At 48.9% G+C, this 20,463-nt stretch overlaps 1 protein-coding gene across 2 annotated transcripts in view; it reads left to right on the top strand.

Annotated features, from left to right (window-relative positions):
• DDX1 (DEAD-box helicase 1) overlaps window positions 1–19,885 on the top strand; it is a 795,552-nt gene extending 775,667 nt beyond the window's left edge. For both annotated transcript variants that reach the window (XM_069605939.1, XM_069605941.1), the window contains exon 26: window positions 19,511–19,885. In XM_069605939.1, the coding sequence (XP_069462040.1) occupies window positions 19,511–19,641 (131 nt within the window). In that variant the 3' untranslated portion in view covers window positions 19,642–19,885. The remainder of the gene's footprint in view (window positions 1–19,510) is intronic.
• Window positions 19,886–20,463: the final 578 nt, after the last annotated feature.

Below are 20,463 nucleotides of genomic sequence, written 5' to 3'. Positions count from 1 at the left end.
ACAACAGATCAGAGTTTCCTTGTTTGATGTCCAATAAGTCTTCAGAAGCGATGTAGGTGGTTTCAGTCCTTAAAAAGATTTGTTGTAGAAGTGCCTTAAAGGCTGTGTAATCTTGTAAAACCGGGTCTGATTGGTTAACCAAAGGAGTGGCCCAGCTTAGAGCGTTCCCTGTCATGTGGGTTATCATAAATCCGACTTTTGCATGATCTGATGAGAAGGAATGGGTTCTAAAGGCAAAATGAAGATTGTAGGCATCTAAGAATTCTTTCACCTTCTTGGGTGTCCCATCAAATTTTTCCGAGACCAATGGGAGTGGGGGAAGATCATTAGAGGATTGTTCCATCTCAGGCATCCTCTGTTGTAGAGTAGTATTAGCACTCTTTAAATTTTGAACTTCTAAGTTCAGATTTTGGACTGCTGCTACGAGTTCTTGAAGTTGCTGTGGTGTGGCCAAAATTGTTTCCTGGCGTTGCAAACTATCACAATGGTCAAAAATGTCCTCTTCCTCTGATGTTAAATCTGTCTCCCCTCCTTCCCTTTCCTCCTCACCTCTTGACTTCAGCTTGGTTCCTTTCTTTTTTTTGTCCCTCAAAGATGGCTTCTCCTTTTTTTTTTTTTATTTTGAGGTAGGGGCGACCACGGAAGGATGCCACAGTGCCACTGGAATAGTGGGCTGTGGACGAATCCCCGTGGTCGTCTGTTTAAGGGGAAAAAGCCAGCGGCATAAAAAAAACCCAAAACAGGAACTGGAGTTGGATATCGCAGTCGATCAGGCGGGGACCCAGAAGGTAGGAGGCTTGTCCACTGAAGGTATCCAGGTATGGATAGAGTAAATACAGGGAAGGTCGGGAGAACACCAGAACCAACGTAAGTAGAAAGCGATCAGAAAGACACACAAAGAATGGCTAGCTGCGAGCGATGCAAAAGAAAGGGGAGAGCGCAGATGAAAATGAAGGGAGCCAGTAGCGAGGGGGAATCGGCACAGAAAGAAAGGAAGGAAATCGGAGCGAGAAATGATAAAAAAGGTGGACGAAACCGCAAGGGAAATAACACATGGAGCGCAACAACAGACGGGAAAGCCTAGCGTTGCAACGCGTCCGCATAACGGAAGTGGCAGGCTAAATACTTCTGAAACGAACACGTACAACGACTAGACCGCTGAGAGACGTAACAAAAAGCGTGCCGGAACGACTAATGGCGGACCCGTCTCCATAGGTCCCAGACACGCCACTTAATCTGCGGCATGACACCATGTTCTGAATGGATTCGAGAACTTCTACATGGCATACTTGGTTGACATAGCAGTGTTCAGCCCTATCTGGGAAGAACATCTTGACCACCTTGGACATGTGTTGCGCGCCCTTCAACAGGCCACTCTGACCATCAAAGCAAGTAAATGCCAAATGGTCTACCTTGGTCATGAGGTAGGAGGAGGGGAGATCAAGCCCTTGCCCAGAAAAGTACAGTCTGTACACGATTGGACCACTCCAACTATTCAAACTCAAGTAAGAGCCTTCTTGGGACGTACTGGATATTACAGGAACTTCATTGAGAACTATGGGGCATAGCCTCTCCTCTGAATACCATATCCTCTCCCAAGTACCCTAAAAAGGTCAAGTGGAATGAGGCCTGGGGACAAAGCCTTCGAAGGGATGAAAGATGCCCTCTGTAAAGCTCCCGTGCTGAGAGCTCCAGATTACACTCGGGCCTTACTAGTCCAAACTGATTCTTCCAACACAGGGTTGGGAGCAGTCTTGAGCCAAATTGATAGCAAAAGCACGGAGCACCCAATCTGTTTTATTAGTAGACATTTAAAAGCTGGGGAAACAAGATGGTCAACCATTGAACGTGAATGTTTTTCTAATTTGTGGGCCCTGAAGAAATTCAGACTATACCTCTATGGAACTACTTTCAAGATTCAAAGTGACCACCGACCCTTAAGGTAGGTGATGCAGATGAAAGGAGAACAACCAAAATTGCTTAGGTGGTCCGTAATCCTACAAAGCTTTGACTTACCTATTGAGCACAGGTCACAGGTACCCCACATAAGAATGCTGATGGTCTCTCCAGAAAGTAGGACCGACTGGATCAAGAGAGCCATTCAGGAGTTGATTATATCCTCCTGTCCCTAGTCCGGGGGGTCTGTGGGGGGGGGCGGGGGAGGAGTAGGCGAGTGTTGGGGTGATTTGTCATTTTTATGCTTCATCCACTCTCCTAGTAAGACCCCCAGCACTTTTGCTGGACTTCTGGGCCTTTTTTTTTCATTCAATCCTGAATGAGTGGAGCCTTTTCCCCCCTCATTCAGGATTGTGGGCTCTGTCTTTTGGAACTCTATTCTTTGTATCCTACCTGTACTGTGGAGTCTGTCTGCTCCCATAGCGCTTACAGGCATCTGTGTTTTTTATAACTGCAGCACACAGCTCCTTATGAGCAGTTTTGGGGGGGTGGGGGGGACACCCTTAAGGGCCACCCCTTTAAGTTTCTTTTTCTATATCCTCAATTAACTACAGTTCTATATCCTCAAGTAACTACAGTTCTTAAGAATGGAGATACTCTGCCAAAACTCTATGGTCTGAGAGTGGCACACACCACCTTCATTGGTGTGCCAAAGGGATACCTAGTATCCCCCTTCTCTCTCCTCCTGTGACTTTTCAGTCACATACACAACCACTTAGTTATGGCTGGTGGCAGTGGACGTGTGCTACCAACTATTGTGTATTTTTTATACCGCAGGCTATATCCATTGTCTCGGTAGTGCACAATCGGTACCAACTTGGTGCCTCCCTTTTCTTTTCGCCATTACTAGCTTGGTTGTTCTTTTTTTGTCCATCTACCATTCTGGGAGGGGGAGGTCAGTGTGTGTTTTGCCTTTGGCGGCAACCCGTAAGTGTCCCCGCCTAGGCTCTGGAGTGTCATGGCAGGCAGCAAGTGGGGGAGAAGTTTTCCACACTCCTGTCCTTTGTCTGCCAGAGTGCCTGAATAGGTCCAGCTCCCACAGGAGGTCTGATGACAGCCAAACGCCCCTTTCTGTAAAATGCTGAGAGTTGGCAGAGGAGTGTGTGCTGGAACTGTATAAAACATGAGGCCTCTGGAATGAAAAGCAAGTCGACCACTGGAAGCTGAAGTAACCGAAGAAGACGACCAGAGACGCCTGCAGACCCTTGGCAACACTAAAGTGACCACTGCTGTACTGGCTCCGTTTTCTGTACGACGGAGGATCTCCGAAGAGGACGGCTCCTTCCCTTTGGCTGGTGGGAACAATCCGTCCCAAGACGAACTTTGAAACGAGCCATCTCCTGAGGTCCTAGGAGTTTCCAAAACTGCAGACCCCCAATACAAGGAGACCTGCTGCCCATTTCAAGTGCATCATCGTATAAAGGCCGAAACCGTCCAAATCTTTGCTGATCCCGTAAAGACACTCCAGAGATCTGATCCGACTCGCCCAGACCCCCTCACCAGTGTGTGGTACTGCAGGAAGCAAAGAAGATTGGCCGGGCGATCTGTGTTCTTTGTTGGTGCTGCAGAAAAGGTGCCAAAACCACAGAGTGAACCAAGAAGTTGCTGAAAGTCATGCCACAGGTCCTCTCTCGAGACTGCTGCTGAGCGATCCCGTCCATTGTCCTGCACCAAGGAACCTGGAGCTCAGTTCCAGAGCTGCAACATTGCGGAGCATCCAGCACAAACCTTTTTTTCTAACCTAATGTACTGTGGGGGAAAAATAAATTGCTTACCTGATTCCAAGAATTTGCTCCAGAGTGTTGGAGTGCACGTAGAGGTGTCCAGGGAAACACCCTATTACCTCTGACCCAAGCAGCTGCTTGTGTCCCCTTCTCGAGTCCATTTTAAGGTTTCCATTGTTGGTTGTTAACTTGCTGCTTCAATAACTCTAGACACTGGAAGAAATCCACAGGAACTCTTAGTAATTCGCTGATTGCCAAGCTTTCAAGCCCTCTCCCAACTGCTTTTAGCTAGTGTTTTGTTTTTGGACCAGGCAAAGATACTGTCTCTAGAACCTTGAACTAAGCTCATGCTATTTTCCTGCCTTTAAGTGACTTTACTATGTGTTTGTAGAGTAAATGTATTACCTTATAAACCGTTGAAAACCGCATCAGTGCGCAATAATCAATAATACGATAACTTTGTCTTTCCCTTTCTGCCGTTGCTACAAATGTAACCCTGAACAAACGCAAGTGAAAGTGCCCTTTGAAGTGTATTATAAAGTATTCCTAAGTGTTCTAACGTAAACGTCAGACATATTTAAAGTGATTCTGGTGTAAATATAAAAAATATATACTTTTTATATAAATAAGGGTAAGTGCTTCTTTGTTGTGCTTGTCTAGCTAAGATTCAGTGTGCTTATCTACAGCTCACATCTTCTTGAGATGAGCCTGACTACTTTGCCTCTCTACCAAGGTCCAGAGCTCGTACAGAGTGATACTAAGTGTCTTACTACCAGTAGGACTTTAGGAAAACCCCCCTAACGCTCGGTATGTAGCCGATCGTCAAGTAATAGTGCGAAAGGCAATGCGCCTTCTAGGAATTATGGCTTCCTGCATCTATTTAGTGCCACACGCCTGACTGCGCATGCATCCAATGCAAGACTGGTTAGCGAAACATGGTTGCATGCAAGTCCTATGTGGTTTCGCAAACCTCTAGTTCAATCGGTGCAGTGGTGGTCCAAAGACAACCTGTTAAAGGGAAAGCGTTTCAACTCACCAGTAATCGAAACCACTCTTACAACAGACGCATCCCTAACAGGGTGAGGAGCTCATTTTCTCCATCACACTGCACACTGGGTGTGGACACAGGCATTAACCAAGACACATATCAACTTTCTGGAACTGCTAGCAGTCTTCAAAGCACTTCAAGCGTTCAAGACTCCGAACACAAGACAGCCGTCATCCTGACAGACAACAAACACCACAGCCATGTTTTACATAAAAAACGGGGGGCCAGGCCTGTCCATACTAGCCCAGAACATTTGGCTGTGGACACTAAAATATGACCTGTTTCTCCTAGCATATGTTCCAGGGGAACTCCATTCACTGGCAGACATATGAAGTAGAAGTGTGGTGCTACCCTCAGAACACGAATGGCAACTAAACAGAAATAGACTTCTTTGCTACTCAGGAGAACGCACAATGCCTAAATTACGCGTCCAGGATTCCACAGATAGGTTCCAATGGGAATGCACTACTAATGAATTGGTCAGGGAGATTTGCATATGCTCAGCTGCCACTCCCCCACCCCCAAACACTTCTCAACAAAATAGTCCACAAGTAACACTTATCCTGATGGCTCCTATGTGGGCACAATAAACATGGTTCGAAGGGATTGGTTCCTCCGACGTATTCCACATCTATGACCGGTAATCACCACAGCTGTGCTGCTTTGGAAAATTTTCGGCATCCTGCGTCGATGACGTCGATATGCTGTCCTCGAGGGCCTCCGTCGAGCCGACGTCACCGGATGTTATAAGTAGGACGCCCGTAGCCTCCGTTCCGTTTTTTCGGCGAACGTGTTCGCTTCGGAGATCTCAGCGCGCCTCGGTTCGTCTGAGTAATTCTATCGGTTCTTTGAAATTGTTTGTTTGTGAAGATTCCTGATGTCTTCGTCTTCTACCCTGCGGCCGGGTTTCAAGAAGTGTCGGGACTGCGGTTCCAAGATGTCGCTGACGGACCCGCACGACGCCTGCCTCTGGTGCCTCGGTGAGGACCACGGATGATTGTGACGATTGCCAGTCGTTAACATCGAAGGCCTTGCAGGAGCGGACGAAGAAGCTTTGTCGGTAGGGTATCCAAGCCCCGAAAGTCTGGGCTTTCAACCGACGATTCGAGAGGCGAGACTCCGCATCGTCGACGCAAGTCCAGGGGTCTCGTTCCCGGAGTGGGTCCCGCCATTCCTCTCCCTCTTCGAGACACTCATGGAAGCGCCGTCACCGGTCGGCGGGTTGCTTGTCCCAACATGCATTCCTCTCCTGTGGAATGGGATTCATTTCGTAAGGAGATGTTGGCGATTTTTCAGTCGCAGGGCTCCATTCCGTCCGCGCCTTCGCAAGAAGCCGGCCGGGAACGTGCTAGAGCCACCGCTCGCACGCCTTCAGGCTCGGGTGGTCGGCGCGATCACTGGGAACCTTCGAGGTCCCGGTCGGACAAGGTGGATCGCTCTAGACATAACCGCTCCAGGTCCAGGTCCTCGACGCCCTCTACACCATCTGAGCCTGTGAGGTCTTCGAAGAAGACGTCAACTCTTCCGGTGCCGTGCCGTCTAGGGACTCTCGAGGCTCCGCCTCCGAGGAAGCCATTGGCACCGAGGCCGTTGAAGGACACGCTCGGGGCACTGCCCTCGAGGACTGTGTCGAAGCCATCAGCGCCACGCTCTACATCGACACAGATTCCGTCAACGCCTTTCGAGGAGGCTTTATCAGAGGTGCCTCTCAAAACCCAGAGGAAGGCTCTGGCCAAGTCAAAAAACGTGGTTGTGCCTTTTTCTGTGCCCTCTTCCAGGGATTTTTTCCAGCCTCTTGATTATATTTCTGAGGTGGATGAAGGGTCTGAGGAAGGTATGGTACCTGATGAGGTTCCCGATGACCTGTTATCTGGTCATAGCCAGTGGAAGACCTGCGTCAGTGTTTGCACGACTCCAGTGGTCTTGATACCTCCCCGGAGGTTGAGTTTGGCAGGCCTGAGCCTGGTACGCATGCTGAATCTTCGTACAGGTGCCTCATGTCGAGGGTGACGGAGTACTTAGGGGGGGGGGGGTCTCTGCGGCACCAGTTGATTTTCTGCAGGATGACCTGACAGATATCTTGGACCAAGGTCCATCAACTGACCCGGTACTGCCATTCCATATGGCCTTGCAAAGAAGGGTGGCAGCAGCTTGGACTGCTCCGGAGAGTCTCCCGGCAGTGAGCAAGTCTTTGCCGAAAAAATACCGTCCAGCCAGTAGCGACCCCTGCTACTTGACTACGCACCCCACTCCGGAGAGTTTGTTGGTGCAGGCGGCTACAGCCTGATGGGGACGACAAGCGTTTTGATGGCTGGGCGAAGAAAGTGTTTTCTTCAGGGGGTATGGCTTTACAGGCGGCCAACTCGGTGTGTGCTTTAGCACGTTTCACTCGCACTCTGTGGAATTGTCTCTTTGGCAGCTGAACATATTCCCGAAGGGGAGGAACGGGATGGTTTTCTTGCCCTCGTTCAGGATGGCAAGGATGCCATGTGTGAATCTGTTCAGTCGGGTCTGGACATGGCAGATTGTGTCAGCCGGTCCATGGAGGCGAGCGCCGTAATGCGCAGATTTGCGTGGTTGCGGAAGTCCGGGTTTGCTCCTGATGTACAAGCCCGGCTTCTCAACATGCTCTTTGATGGTGAACATCTTTTTGGCAGCATGGCTGACGAGAGCCTTGAGAGGTTGCAGACCTCCAAAGCTGCAGCGAAGTCGTTGAGCGCGGCAGTTTGCCAACCTCCGCCTTTTCGTCCTAGGGGACAGCAATGGAGGGGAGGTTCCTTTCGATACTACTCTTCCTTTGGTAGATCGAGGTGGAAAACAAGGTACTCGAGGTGCCAAGGCCGCTCGGGCAGTTGCCTCTTTACCCTCAGGCACTGCCGCAGCCGCTTCGGCTCAGTCATGTGGCCATGTCCCATGGTTCGCCGGTTGGGGGAAGGCTGGCGCAGCATCTTGTAGAATGGCGTGCCATTACTTCAGATGTGTGGGTTCTGGAGATCGCCCACGGCTACCATCTTCCTTTCCGGCAGAGGCCTCACGATAATCCACCAGGGAACGTCTCTTTGAAGAGTCCCGATCCGCTCCTTGCGCAGGAAATCAAATCCCTGCTGGAGAAAGGCGCCATAGAACTGGTGTCTGTAGCGGAGAGGAACAAGGGATGGTATTCCCCTTATTTTTTGATCCCGAAGAAAGACTGGGGATTGAAACCCATCATGGACTTGCATGGTTTGAACAAGCTCCTCAGGAAGGACAAGTTCAAGATGGTTACTCTCTCAAGTCCTCCAGGCCCTTCAACTTCAGGACTGGTTGGTGTCCCTCGACCTCAAGGATGCTTATTTTCATGTGGCGATTCATCCCAAGCACAAGAAATACGAGGTTCGCGGTTGGCGACTCGCATTTTCGGTTTCGGGTCCTGCCATTCAGATTGACCTCTGCCCCGAGGTTCTTCACCAAGCTCATGGTGGTGGTGGCAGCGTATCTCAGGAACGGGGGTATTCACGTCTACCCCTACCTGGATGATTGGTTGATCAGGGCGCGCTCTCCCGAGCAAGTCCTGGATCATCTGTCTGTCACCTGCCACTCCCTTCACAAGCTGAGCTTCTCCCTCAACTTGAAGTCCCACTTGACACCTACCTAGCGGCTCCAGTACATCGGAGCAGTGCTCGACACATCTCTGGGGCAGTGTTCACCTCCCCAGGTGAGGGCTCATCACATTCTGCAGATGGTGTACAAGTTTCAACATGCCCAGAGTCTCCCGGCGTTCGAGTTCTTGAGGTTGCTCGGCCTCATGGCATCCTGCATTCTTCTGGTGCCAGAGGCCAGGTTGCGGATTAGATCTCTGCAATGGGCTCTCAAGCTCCAGTGGTCGCAGTCCTCCAGCAGGATGTCGGACCCCGTTCAGGTACTGCCCTCGGCCACCCAGTGTAACGATTCCTACCCCTAGCCCCCCGGCATATCAGGCTGGAGCCAGGTCACGGCCACCTAGTCGGCCCCTAAGGGCCTTTCCATCTCCCCAGACACCTACTTGGACTCAGACTTGGCGCCTTTGGCATCAAGCTCACACAGTCCTGATATCCACTTAGTATTGGACTTGCAATGTATTATGGGGCAATGGATGCCCCCATGTAATTCAGTTCCTTGAACTGGATGAGCGGTCTAGTCTTTCGGGTGTGGCCCTGCCCAGGGATACCTGGGATACCTACAGACTATTTAAACCACACCCGGCCTGAGAAAAATGCTTTGCGTTTCTCTGCACCTGCAGCGTGACACTCACCCTGCTCTGATCTCCTGAAGAGGCCCACTTCTTTATTCAGCACCAGCGCACCTGCAAAAATAAGAACTTCGTTGCTAATACTCACCTCAAAGAGCATCCAACTTCTGTCCAGCTCTTCCCAGTCTTGCGGATTCCTACGGCAGAGTTATCTCCATCTCGACACGCTGCGGCCTACCAAAGGGGAGAAGAATAGAAGGAAAGACATTAGTAAGCATTCTGCAATACTTGGCTCTCTCGAATTTGCAAATAGTTTAATCCTTGCCTGAACGCCTGTCGACCGGACAACCTCTGCTCCGGAGCATCCCGCCGATCTGAAAAAGGGGAAAAGACACATCAGGTTAGCGCAAAACATTTAAGAGGCGCTGCACATCGCGCTTTGTCACTGCACCTCATCTCCTGAGCTCGCTTCCATGCTGGGTTACTGCGGCACCTAAAAGGACACAGAAAAGACAAACATTGGTTAGTGCTAAGGAAGCCAATAAGCATCACGCTCCACATTCCTACTTACTTCAGCAGCGCATCAACCTCCTCAAGACCTTCATCACCTAAGGAAAGAAAGACGGTGTTAAATGGACTAGAGCCATCAGAACTTTTGTAAGACTCATTCCAATTACTGGTCGGGCTGAAGCCGCAACAAGCCCCGTCTGCCGGGACCGTGCCAGTGAAGCAACTAGGCACCCTCCAGCCGCATCACCCAATGCACTCCTGCATTAAAGGCAGGACGGAGAACGCCCCACATCAAAAAACAAGGTGAGGAGAGGTCTGTGGGGATGGTTGGGACACAGGGAAGAAGAGGGGGGCCAGACAAGCAAGACCAATAGGGAATTAATCTCTGATAATACTGTTTCAGGCCCAGTGCTTGGTTGAGCATGTCCAGGGAAGGGTTCGAAGTGGTCGGAAGTCCGGACCGGCTGAGTGGCGTCCCTGTGGATATCAGGTGAGCGTTACACCCAGGATCTTGTGTGGTGGGCCGTCGAAGGCAATCTGAAGAAGGGGGCTCCATTTTGGCTTCCCTGGCCAGAGGTAACGATCGTGACGGACGTGTCCCTCATGGGATGGGGAGCTCACGCCAGCAAGTTGACAGTCAGCGGTCGTTGGTCTCCGTCGGAGTCCAGACTCCATATCAATCTGTTGGAGCTAAGAACCATCAGGCTAGCCCTGAAGTTTTTCTGCCTTCTGTGCGAGGGAAGATATCCTGATCCTGACGGACAACACAGTGGCCATGCACTAACTCAACAAAAAAGGGGGGGGGCACGGTCTCTCCCTCTGTGCAGAGAGGCGATGCAGCTCTGGTTCTGGGCCATCCAGCAGGAAATTTCGATCTCGGCAGTTCATCTGGCCAGAGACGAAAACACGGCAGAGAACGCTCTGAGCAGGCGGAGCACGGCCTCTCGCGAGTGGGAGCTGGCCCAGGAGATTCTCCTGGAGATCTTCGCCCTTTGGGGGACCCCACAAGTGGATCTCTTCGCCACCAATGTCAACCGGAAGTGCGAAAGAGTCTGCTCGCGGGAATTTCTTCCAAGAGGAGCTTTAGGGGATGCGTTCGTAGTGGAGTGGTCCTTCCCACTGCTGTACGCGTTTCCTCCAGTCCCCGTCATTCCGCAAGTGCTACAGAGGTTCGGTTCCCGGATCATTCTCATTGCTCAGGCATGGGCCAGGAGATCGTGGGACCCGGTCCATCTGCCCTCCATGCTGTCTTCCTTACCGAGACGATCTGCTCTCACGGGAGGGGGGTCAGGTTCTCCATCCAGAGGTCAAGTCCCTCAACCTTCAGGCCTGGCTTCTGAAAGGTTGAGGTATAAGGATTGGGACCTCCCTGAAGACGTGATGGAGGTGTTGCTTCCGGCCAGAAGGCCCGCAACAAAGTCCCTGTACCATTGCCATTGGATAAAGTTCTGCGACTGGTGCAGGGTTAAGAATGTGGATCCTTTTTCATGTGCCATTCCTGTGGTTCTGTCTTTTTTGCTTTTGTTAGCCCACAAGGGCCTGCAAGTGGGTACCATTAAAGGTTACCTGGCGGCGCTGTCCATATTTAAGCTCTCGTCTGAGGATTCCTTTGATTTCTCAGTTTCTCAAAGGGCTCAATAATGTGTTCCCACCGTCACCTTTCCAGGTGCCAGGTTGGGATTTGAACCTGGTTCTAAAATTCCTAATGGGAGCTCCATTACATTCTTGTCCTTTGAGACTGCTAACCTTGAAAACTGTATTTTTAGTTGCGGTCACTTCCGCTCGCAGAGTGAGTGAGTTGCAGGCACTTTCCATTAAGCCATCCTTCACGGTGTTCCATAAGGACAGGGTTGTCCTTGGGGTTCGTCCTTCTTTTCTTCTGAAAGTGGTGTCGGAATTTCATTTAAGCCAGAGGGTTGTTCTTCCGGCATTCTATCCTCCTCCGCATCCTGGTAAGTGTTAGGCAGAAACCTGTGCTGTTCCCTCTGGGACCACTGCAAAAGATTTAAGACTACAGGTGTTTGGCAGTAAACCCACTTGGTAGCAGTCTGTACCACACACATTCACTTGGTAGCTGTGGCTGAGCAGTCAGACTTCCCTCAAGAAGAGTTAGGCAGTATACAGAGTATTCACAATAGGTCAAAAGAACACAGTAGAACAAGTAAACACTGACCAGGGCTTGGTGTAAAAGAGATATTATTTATTTAAAACCACATCTAGAAAAACACACAGGCACTAATAGTAAGCAATTCAAAAACACGGCCACTAAAAGATATACACTCCCTTAGAAGAATATTAGACAAGTCTTAAGTAAAGCCCCACTTATTTTCAGACAGCGGTCAGCGCTTAACGTAGATGGCACTCTAATAAGTCGTTTTAAAAGGGAGAGAAAGGCAGAGAATAAATTGAAACAGATCCCAACACTTTTTCACAAACACAACAAGAGAGGAAGGCAAAGTAACACTGAGTTTAGAGTCAGTAGGCCGGATCCACTTTAAGGGGATCAAAACGAAATGTGTCCAAGGTCACACGGTTGCAGTGCACAAGAGTCTTGCAAAGGTTCAAAAGGAGTTGGACCAAAAGAAAGGGACCAGTCAGAGGGTCAAGGTGGCCAGCCCAGTCCAGAAGGTTAAGGGGTTATTACCTTGTAGCAATCTTTAGAAAGGGAGGCCTGGCGGACACGGTACCTTAAAGTGGTGAGAATACTCCAGCGGGGGCAGTTGTTCCTGGCAGCGGATGCAAGTCGGTGCTTCGTCCGGGGGAAGAGAGGATCTTGTCGGGGAGGAAGACAGGAGTCCGTTGCACTGCCAGGGAAGAAACCAGCCGCGGAGTTCTCAGGTAAAAGGAGCGGTCTTTTTATTTGCGGTCCAGTGGTAAGTGGCTATCCGGTTGCTGGGGTGCTTGGCACGGCCAATTCGACTACAAGACGGTCTGGGGTGCGAAGAGAAGAAGGTAAACTGGTTGTGCCCACCAGTCAGGGGAAGAAGCCTCTCCAGCCGGGAGATCTTCTCTGTCGTCTGGAAGTGGTGAGTCGGTTCCGCAGGGCTCCACCGGTGGTGTTGTCGTGGTAGGTCAGCTCAACTTCTCCCTCGTCGGATTCTCAGGTCCTGTGGCCACTTCTGAAGTTCCAGTCCCCAAAGCCCTGCTTTTATGCAGCACACCCCCAATCACTCAGCCTAGCTGTCAATGAAACATGCTAAGTGGTGAGCCGGCCGGCTCACCACTTGGGCCAATCACACACAAGTGCAACTTGAGTTACCAAGGTAACTCAGTCCAGGGTGCCTAAACCCCATCCCACACCCCCTGTGGTACCCAGACAGAGTGGCACCACTTTTAGAGGCTTCTGTGGAGAAGCCCGCCAAAAAGTGGAACAAAGGGCTCGACTTGGGTTGGAGTCACAGAAGAGAACACAAACGCCATTTTAGAATCGAGTTCTGGCAAAAAATACCAACCGGCGAATTAATATTAAATAAATAAACCAGCGGTATGTTCGAGGCTATGAGAATTAAATAATTAAAGTTGGTAGCCTCGAACAATGGGAAAATCCCATAGGGATATATTTGCGGTCGAATATAAAAAGTAGTATCCACTGCCACCAGCCAAAACTCGATCAGGGGGAACGGAGACGTGCCCCCTCGACTAACAGACCCCGGGGCAATTGAATTGCCCCGACCAGTACGTCCACAATATGATGGTTTGTACTGGTTTCTGTTAATAATTTGGGACTAGTAAAGCCAATGGTGACTTTACATGCCCTGGGAGACAGTAGTCAGTCCCAGGGTATGGAGTCTATGGTGGGGTGTCACTATGACACCCCTGTGTTACTGCACGGAGGATGCTGTGTAACACACATAGTAAAAACACATGAGACCCTATGGAGTAAAGGACCCCATAGCCCATAAAACACATTAACAGTCAAAGGAACACCATAAATCATGTCCAAAAGTGGGAGAAAGAGTCTCACTCTTGGCAGGAGAAAAAAACAAACTCCAGAAATCCAGCAAAGCTGCTGGGGGACTCACTAGGTTAGGAAATTCAGCCTAAAGAGAGAATTCTCCCTAACAGTAAGGAAGAGGAGAGGCTCCATAGGTTGGATCCTAGGAGAGCTGTAAGTTTCTACATCTCACGCATGTCCCGGGTCAGAGTGGACGATCAGCTCTTTTTAGGATACGCTGGAAGGCGTTTTGGACAAGCTGTTACTAAACAGACCTTGTCTAGATGGATTATCTTGACAATTTCTGAATGTTACCGCTTGGCGGGTAAGGACCCTCCGGTGGGCTTACGGGCCCATTCTACGAGAGGTGTGGCTGCCTCTACTGCTCTGCAGAGGGGTGTTCCCCTTCGTAACATTTGCGAAGAAGCCACATGGGCCTCTGTCCATACTTTTGTCAAACACTACTCCCTGGATTCTATCCATGGGCAAGATTTGGCCTTTGGCAAGGCGGTCCTCTACTTTAATTGGGCATTCTAAAATTCTAAATTTTTTCCCACCTCCATTTGGGAGTCAGTCATAGATGTGGAATACGTCGGAGGAACCAATCCCTTCGAAGAATAAGTTACTTTCTAACCTGGTAACGTTCTTTCGATGGGATGTTCCGACGACGTATTCCACATCGCTCCTTCCCTACCTGCCCCTCTACAGAATTTCTTATGCGATTGCAGCTTTCGTTTCCGCAAGGCTTTCTGTAGTCATTCTGGCAGTAGATTGGTGCCACACGTTCTGGGGAAAAAACTACAACTGAGGCTACGGGCGTCGTGCGTCCTACTTATAACATCCGGTGACGTTGGCTCGACGGAGGCCATCGAGGACAGCGTATCGATGCAGGACGCAGACGCCGTAAATTTTCCCAAGCAGCACAGCTGTGGTGATTACCTGTCATAGATGTGGAATAATCGTCGGAACATCCCATCGAAAGAACGTTACCAGGTAAGAAAGTAACTTGTTCTTCTCATACCTACACATGATGTCCCTGTGCCCTCTTATGTGAAACTGCCGTGTGGTGGTTGGTTTCATCAATGATTTGCTGTAATCTGCATAGGTTCAGTGTAGTATACCGACAAATAGGTACAAACCCATTTTGGTCAGTGTGGATCAACGAGGAGATACATGTACGGGCGTGTTGCTAGTACAGTGGTCAATATTTTTCCGTCATAGTTTAGCATAGCTAAGGACTGATGAGATGCACACAGGTCTGCTGGTTTTCCTGGTGCGAGTATGGGCACCACCAGCGTTTTTCGCATACTGGGAGGTAGTATACTTTTGTCAAATGCCCCTTCAAAAACTTTAAGTAGCGTCGGGGCTAGTGTGGCATGATATGTCTTGTGAAACTCGACCAGGAGGACATTGCGTCCACGCGTTTTACCCACAGAGGGATGCAATTGCCTCCCCCAGCTCTTCTGGGGTTAGGGGAGAATCTAATTGGTCTTTCTGGCCACTGGTGAGATTTGGGAGTCTGATCTATGCGAAGACCTGGTCCATTTCCTCAGTGGGGATGCACCTGTCATGCCTATACAGGTTAGCGTAGTATGTTGCGAAGATGTCCTTAATCGCCCCTGGGCCTGCCACAGGGCCGCACACCGTGTAGGAGCGTAGTCAAGGCTCTAATATGCTCCCTCTTGCACAACCATGCCAGCAGTTTCCTGCCTTTGTCTCCTTGTTGTGTGCCCGTGCCGTGTGTGTAGCATAGTCAAACTTCTCCAGTCTCTCCTATTCGGTTAGGCATTGAGATCTCATCTCCTTAAGCTCTTCCTCAGCCGCCCTTCGGCCCAACCCTTGACTCTCAAGAGCAGCTATTTTCTTTTCCAGTACTTCCAAGTTGCCCTTCAACTTCCTGCGTACGCCTCTTGCTCCCGCCATGAATTCTCCCCTAGTCACCATTTTTAGGGTTTCCCATATTATCTCCCAGTTGTCTACACTCCCTACATCATCATCCAGGTAGGAAACCAATGTTCTAAGTTGCTCCCTAAACAGGGAATCGGACAGGACTTCTACTGGCATACGCCACGTGGGGATAGGCCTGGTGTATCATTTTTCCATGTGACTTTCAAGGAGGAGTGGTCTGACACCTTGCAGCCTAAATATTCAGCCTCAATCATTTCTGAGAGTTGTCCCGACCCCACCATTAAGTAATCAATTCTGGAATTGAGTTTATGCGGTGAGAAATAAAATGAGTACCCTCTAGTGCCCGGGTGCCCAATTCTAAGTCGGTCATTACTTAATTTAAAGTGGTGGTAGCAGGGTGTGGGCAGCCTCAAGGGGGTGTTGACCTATCTAGCATTATGTCCCGCACACAATTGAAGTTGCCTCCCCATATAAAAAAGCATCTTTTTGAGGCGATATGCGTATATAGTACTCAGCCATGGGCAGGTGGTATATGGTTGGGGGAAGTAGTGGATTGGACCTTTGCTCTCCCTTACGCCTTCCCTCTGATTCCCTTCTTTCCTTGGGTTCTCAGGAGGTTGAAGAGATTTCGAGCGACCATGATCTTGAACCCTCCCACCCCCTCTGGACTGGTCGAGGACAAAGTGATACTTGGATCTCTTGGATCCGACCATCTGTCTGCCTCACTGGTTGCCTTGGCGTCCGGATCTCCTGACCCAGTCAGAGGGTTCATTGCTCCACCTGACCCCGGATTCCCTCAACCTACATACGAGGCTCTTGAGAGTATGAGGTATGTTGACCGGACCTCTGAGGAGGTACTTGAGGTGTTGCTGGCTGCATGCAGACCTTCTACAAGATCTCTGCACGTGTGTAGGTGGAGAAGATTTGAGGCGTGATGCAGGGAACACGAGGTTGACCCCATCTCTTGCCCCACCACCACAGTGATGGAGTTCCTTCTGTCACTGGCCTCGTCAGGCCTTCAGGTTAACACAGTCAAAGGGTATTTGGCGGCTTTGTCTGTGTTCAAGGGGTCCCCAGACCAAGGTTCCTTCTTTACTATTCCAGTCATGGCCCAATCCCTGAAGGGCCTTCTCAATAAGTTTCCGCCAACCCCCTTTGTTGTCCTATATTGGGATCTTAATCTGGTTTTGACCTACTTGATCGCGGTTCAGTTTGAGCCTATGCACTCATGTTCTTTATGGCTGTTATCCCTTAAAACAGCTTTTTTGGTGGCAATCGCATCTGCCAGGGGGGTTACCAGCTTTGTGCTGCAAACCTCCCTTTCTAAGGTTCTTTCGTGAGAAAGTCTCGCTCGAAGTCAGGCTCGGATTCCTTCCTAAGGTGATTTTCAGAGTTTCACCTGCCCGAGTCTATCGATTTGCCTGTCTTTTACCCTGCTCCACATCTCTCGAAAGAAGAGCAGTTCCACCGCCTTGACCCGAAGAGAGCATTGAGCTTCTATGTTGCTCGCACATCTGAGTTTTGGAGGTCAGATCAGTTGTTCGTGGCCCATTCTTTGTCACAAAAGGGTCTTGCCATAACAAAACAAACTATCACGTTGGATTGTTTTGTGCATATCTGAGTGTTGGAAATCGGCTGGCAGGGAGCTTCCAGCGGGCATCAGGGCTCACTCAACCAGAGGGGCTTTCGGCCTCTTCTGCCCCCCAAAGAGGAGTTCCTGTTAGGGACACATGTCGGGCAGCCACATGGTCATCCTTACATACATTTACCAAGCACTATGCCTTAAATGTTGCACGGGGACCTGATGCACAGTTTGGTAGGGCGGTTCTACAGAAAATGTTCTGCCCTCCTCCGTTGTAACTGCTTGGGGAGTCTATTAAGCTAAGGAATCTGGAAGAAAAGCAATTCATTGAAGGAGATATTACTCCCCGTAATGATCTTTCTATGAATTATTCTTCCACAGATTCATCATCGACCCTCCCATCCATCCCTGCTCTGAACGTTCTGTGGCTTGTCGCTTATGTCCAAACGAGAAGACATCTGGCGATGGCTCTTAGATGACCGCTTCCATCTCATTCAATAAAAAAAAAGGTTTCAATCACTGTTGTGTGGGATCATTCTGTTGGGTTGTATCCTTAAGTTGATTAGCCTCCTGTGGTTTTTCCTTCTGCAGTGTTCATGCACGGGGGGAAGGGAGGAACTGAAGCATGGGACGTAGTGACGTGCTTTGTATAAGACACCTGGCGTCATTTTCGGAGAAGATGATTGAGAGCCGGGCAAGACAGATTGACGATCGACGGCCGAGTCGAGGTCCACTACGCCCCCTAGCAAAATGTTTCCCAGCAGCAGAGCTGGATGATGGATATTTAAAAAGATGAGGAATCTGCAGGAGAAGAATCATAGAAAAATTATGGTGAGTAATTTCTCCTTTATAGAGGTGCACTTTTCAGTCAGAAGTCTTGCAGCATGCTTTTTCCGTATTGCCACCCTTTTTTTTGCAATTCTAAAGAGAAAGTTACTCTGCAAGAAACTTTTTCCCACAAGATGGTTTCAGAATTCCATATGCTGTCAAAGTGCCACTTATCAAAACCCATGCGCCCCCCCCCCCCCACAACCGTTTCAACCATCAAAATCGAAGGATAAATCCCATTGGTTGGACCCCAAAAGGGCCCACAAAATTGAACTCTTCTGATCCAGCGAAGATTGTCTAGATCAACACTGGGTTTTGTTGAAAGGCAGAGCCATCACTAAGTAAACAATCTCCAGATAAATTCTTCTTTTTATTAAGGCATGTTAGGAGCTAGCACACAAGCAAGTATCTTCCTTGCAGAAACTTGTCCCTTTCTGGACATTTGTTTGATAGCTACTTGGGCGTTGCTGCATACCTTTGCCAAGCATTAACAGGTGGACTCCCTGGCTGATAAGAATATGAGAGTGCGTAGGTTGGTCCTGCATAATTACATTGTTTACCACCTCCATTGCGTTGGGAGCATACCTCCATTGTGTTTGGAGCATGGCTTCAGTAATCTCTAAAGCTAAGGAATCGATGGGAGGAATGGAGACATTAGAAAAATAAATGACTGAACTTCTGGAATGTTTTTTCTGATGGATACTGCCACATATTCCTTCTTGTCCTCCTGACGACCCCACTAGTACAGTCCTCTCATTGGAACGTTTGCAATTAGCTTAGGAAATGTTTGCAGAGTATTGCAATCGACCCCGAGTTTTCGACGTACATGGCCAGTAACGGCTAGGCAGTTCCGAGCGAAGCGAGTGCCTCATCCAGGGCTGTGGACTGTTACCTGCTATGTACACACACCCCCTACAAGGGGTGAAAGCTATTTGTACCTTTTGGTTTGCCTGGGGTGCAAATAGTTTTTGTTTAGTAGGTGGGCTGCATGCGTTTTGCATGATGCCAATCTCCTGATAAGAGAGAACAAAAATGTCTGCTGCCATGGGAGAAGGGACTGAGTCCCTTTTCCATGTCTATGACTTTGGTGAGAGTAGCGCCAGGACCAGAGCACAGAGTTCTGGTTCAGCAGGTAAGTGGGGAGGGAGCACAGGGGGTGGGGAAAGTGGTATTTTTGGGTTGGGGAGGCATGAGGGAGGGGCTCCATGTTGCCTCCCCACAATCAAGATGGCGCCGCCCAGGGAAGGGCGTTGGGTAGCTGGAAAGATCGGGTAGTACACAGTGTATTCTCGCACTCTTCCAGCCACCTGATTTGACTCGGTGCCCTTCCCTGGGTTCAAGTTAGTTCTTTCATTCCTTGCATGTGCTTGCGGGAAAAATACAATTGAGGAAATCGTGCCAGCGGCTTTGAGTGTATGAATGGATGACATCATGTCCAATGATATAAGTGCTGATGGAAGGCGTTCTTGGGGTTGCATGGTGCCACTTAGTGGCTCAGAAAGCTTCCCGTAGCAGACCGCGCCTGAGGCATGGCTCATAAAATGAGGATTTGGTGGCAGGATTAATCGTATCCATCAGAAAGAACATTACAAAAGTTAAGTAATTTGTTATTTCAATACCCAGGATGGACAACTGGGTTTCGGGTAGGTAATATTTACTTTAGAGAACATTGGATATGAGTATAAAGTTGATTTCACTCTTTGCTAATAGATGAAGCATATGTAAATCCGCATATGTGTAACTTGAGAGGTGATCTTTTATCAATTTCTATATCAAATTTCATTAACACATTTTTTCCCCCCCCTCATGGCAGGTGGAAACTATAAAGGACATGTGGACATTTTGGCTCCTACTGTACAAGAGTTGGCCGCCCTTGAAAAAGAAGCTCAGACGTCTTTTTTGCAACTTGGCTATCTTTCTAACCAGTTATTTAGAGCATTCTAATTGTTACATTGAATACAATGATTCCGCACCAGACACTGTAAATGTTCGTTTAATTTCAGTTAAACGCAAGCTATGCAGTTGTTACCCAGATTACAAATAACATTTTTTAAGGTATCCTGTCTGGTAACTTTCATTTTCCGAAAATAGATTGTGATGTATAACTGATGAGAACAAATAAAATAGTTTGGCATCTTGCATCAGATTTGTTTTGTAATAAACTTCACTCTGGCTAATACATGCACAATTTAGTACTGTTAAGATTTATTTTAATAAATATTTGCTACTAATGTTTCATGTACCACTAATTCCTGACTTTATTTTGCCTCCCCTTTGCCTGACCTTTCTGGATTCTCATGCTTCAACTGGATGCATTCTGCCCAGAAATTCCATTTGTTAAGATATGGGGCTAGATGGAAATCAGATCTGCAAATATTTGATCACCAAATGACACCCGTGTAATACCAGCATTACTCCATCCCTGTGACACTGACGCAACTAACACCTGAAGTGACGCCCTGGATATAGATCTGGAGCTGCGCATGCCTCGTTGTTAGCCTTTGGTGTACCAGATGTTATACTCGAAGGTTTATCAAACAATGCAGAGTTATATGCGTTACACAGTAATCTTCCAATAGGCAATCCAAATTAACCAGAATTACAAAGTCGCTATTGCCAACCCCATTTTAAGATATAGATTCTAGCCTGGATTATTTTGGAAACATTTTGTGAGTTTCCTTCATGGTGGGGGGCAGGTGTCCAGTTTACAGTGGGCGTCGTAAAACCTGACGTTCCCATGCAGTTTCTCATAGGGAAAAATATTCT

The sequence above is a fragment of the Ambystoma mexicanum genome, chromosome 4p (genome assembly GCF_040938575.1).
Source record: "Ambystoma mexicanum isolate Mex_15411 chromosome 4p, UKY_AmexF1_1, whole genome shotgun sequence".
NCBI classification, from domain to species: Eukaryota; Metazoa; Chordata; class Amphibia; order Caudata; family Ambystomatidae; genus Ambystoma; species Ambystoma mexicanum.
This window is presented reverse-complemented; position numbering and strand designations above follow the sequence as displayed.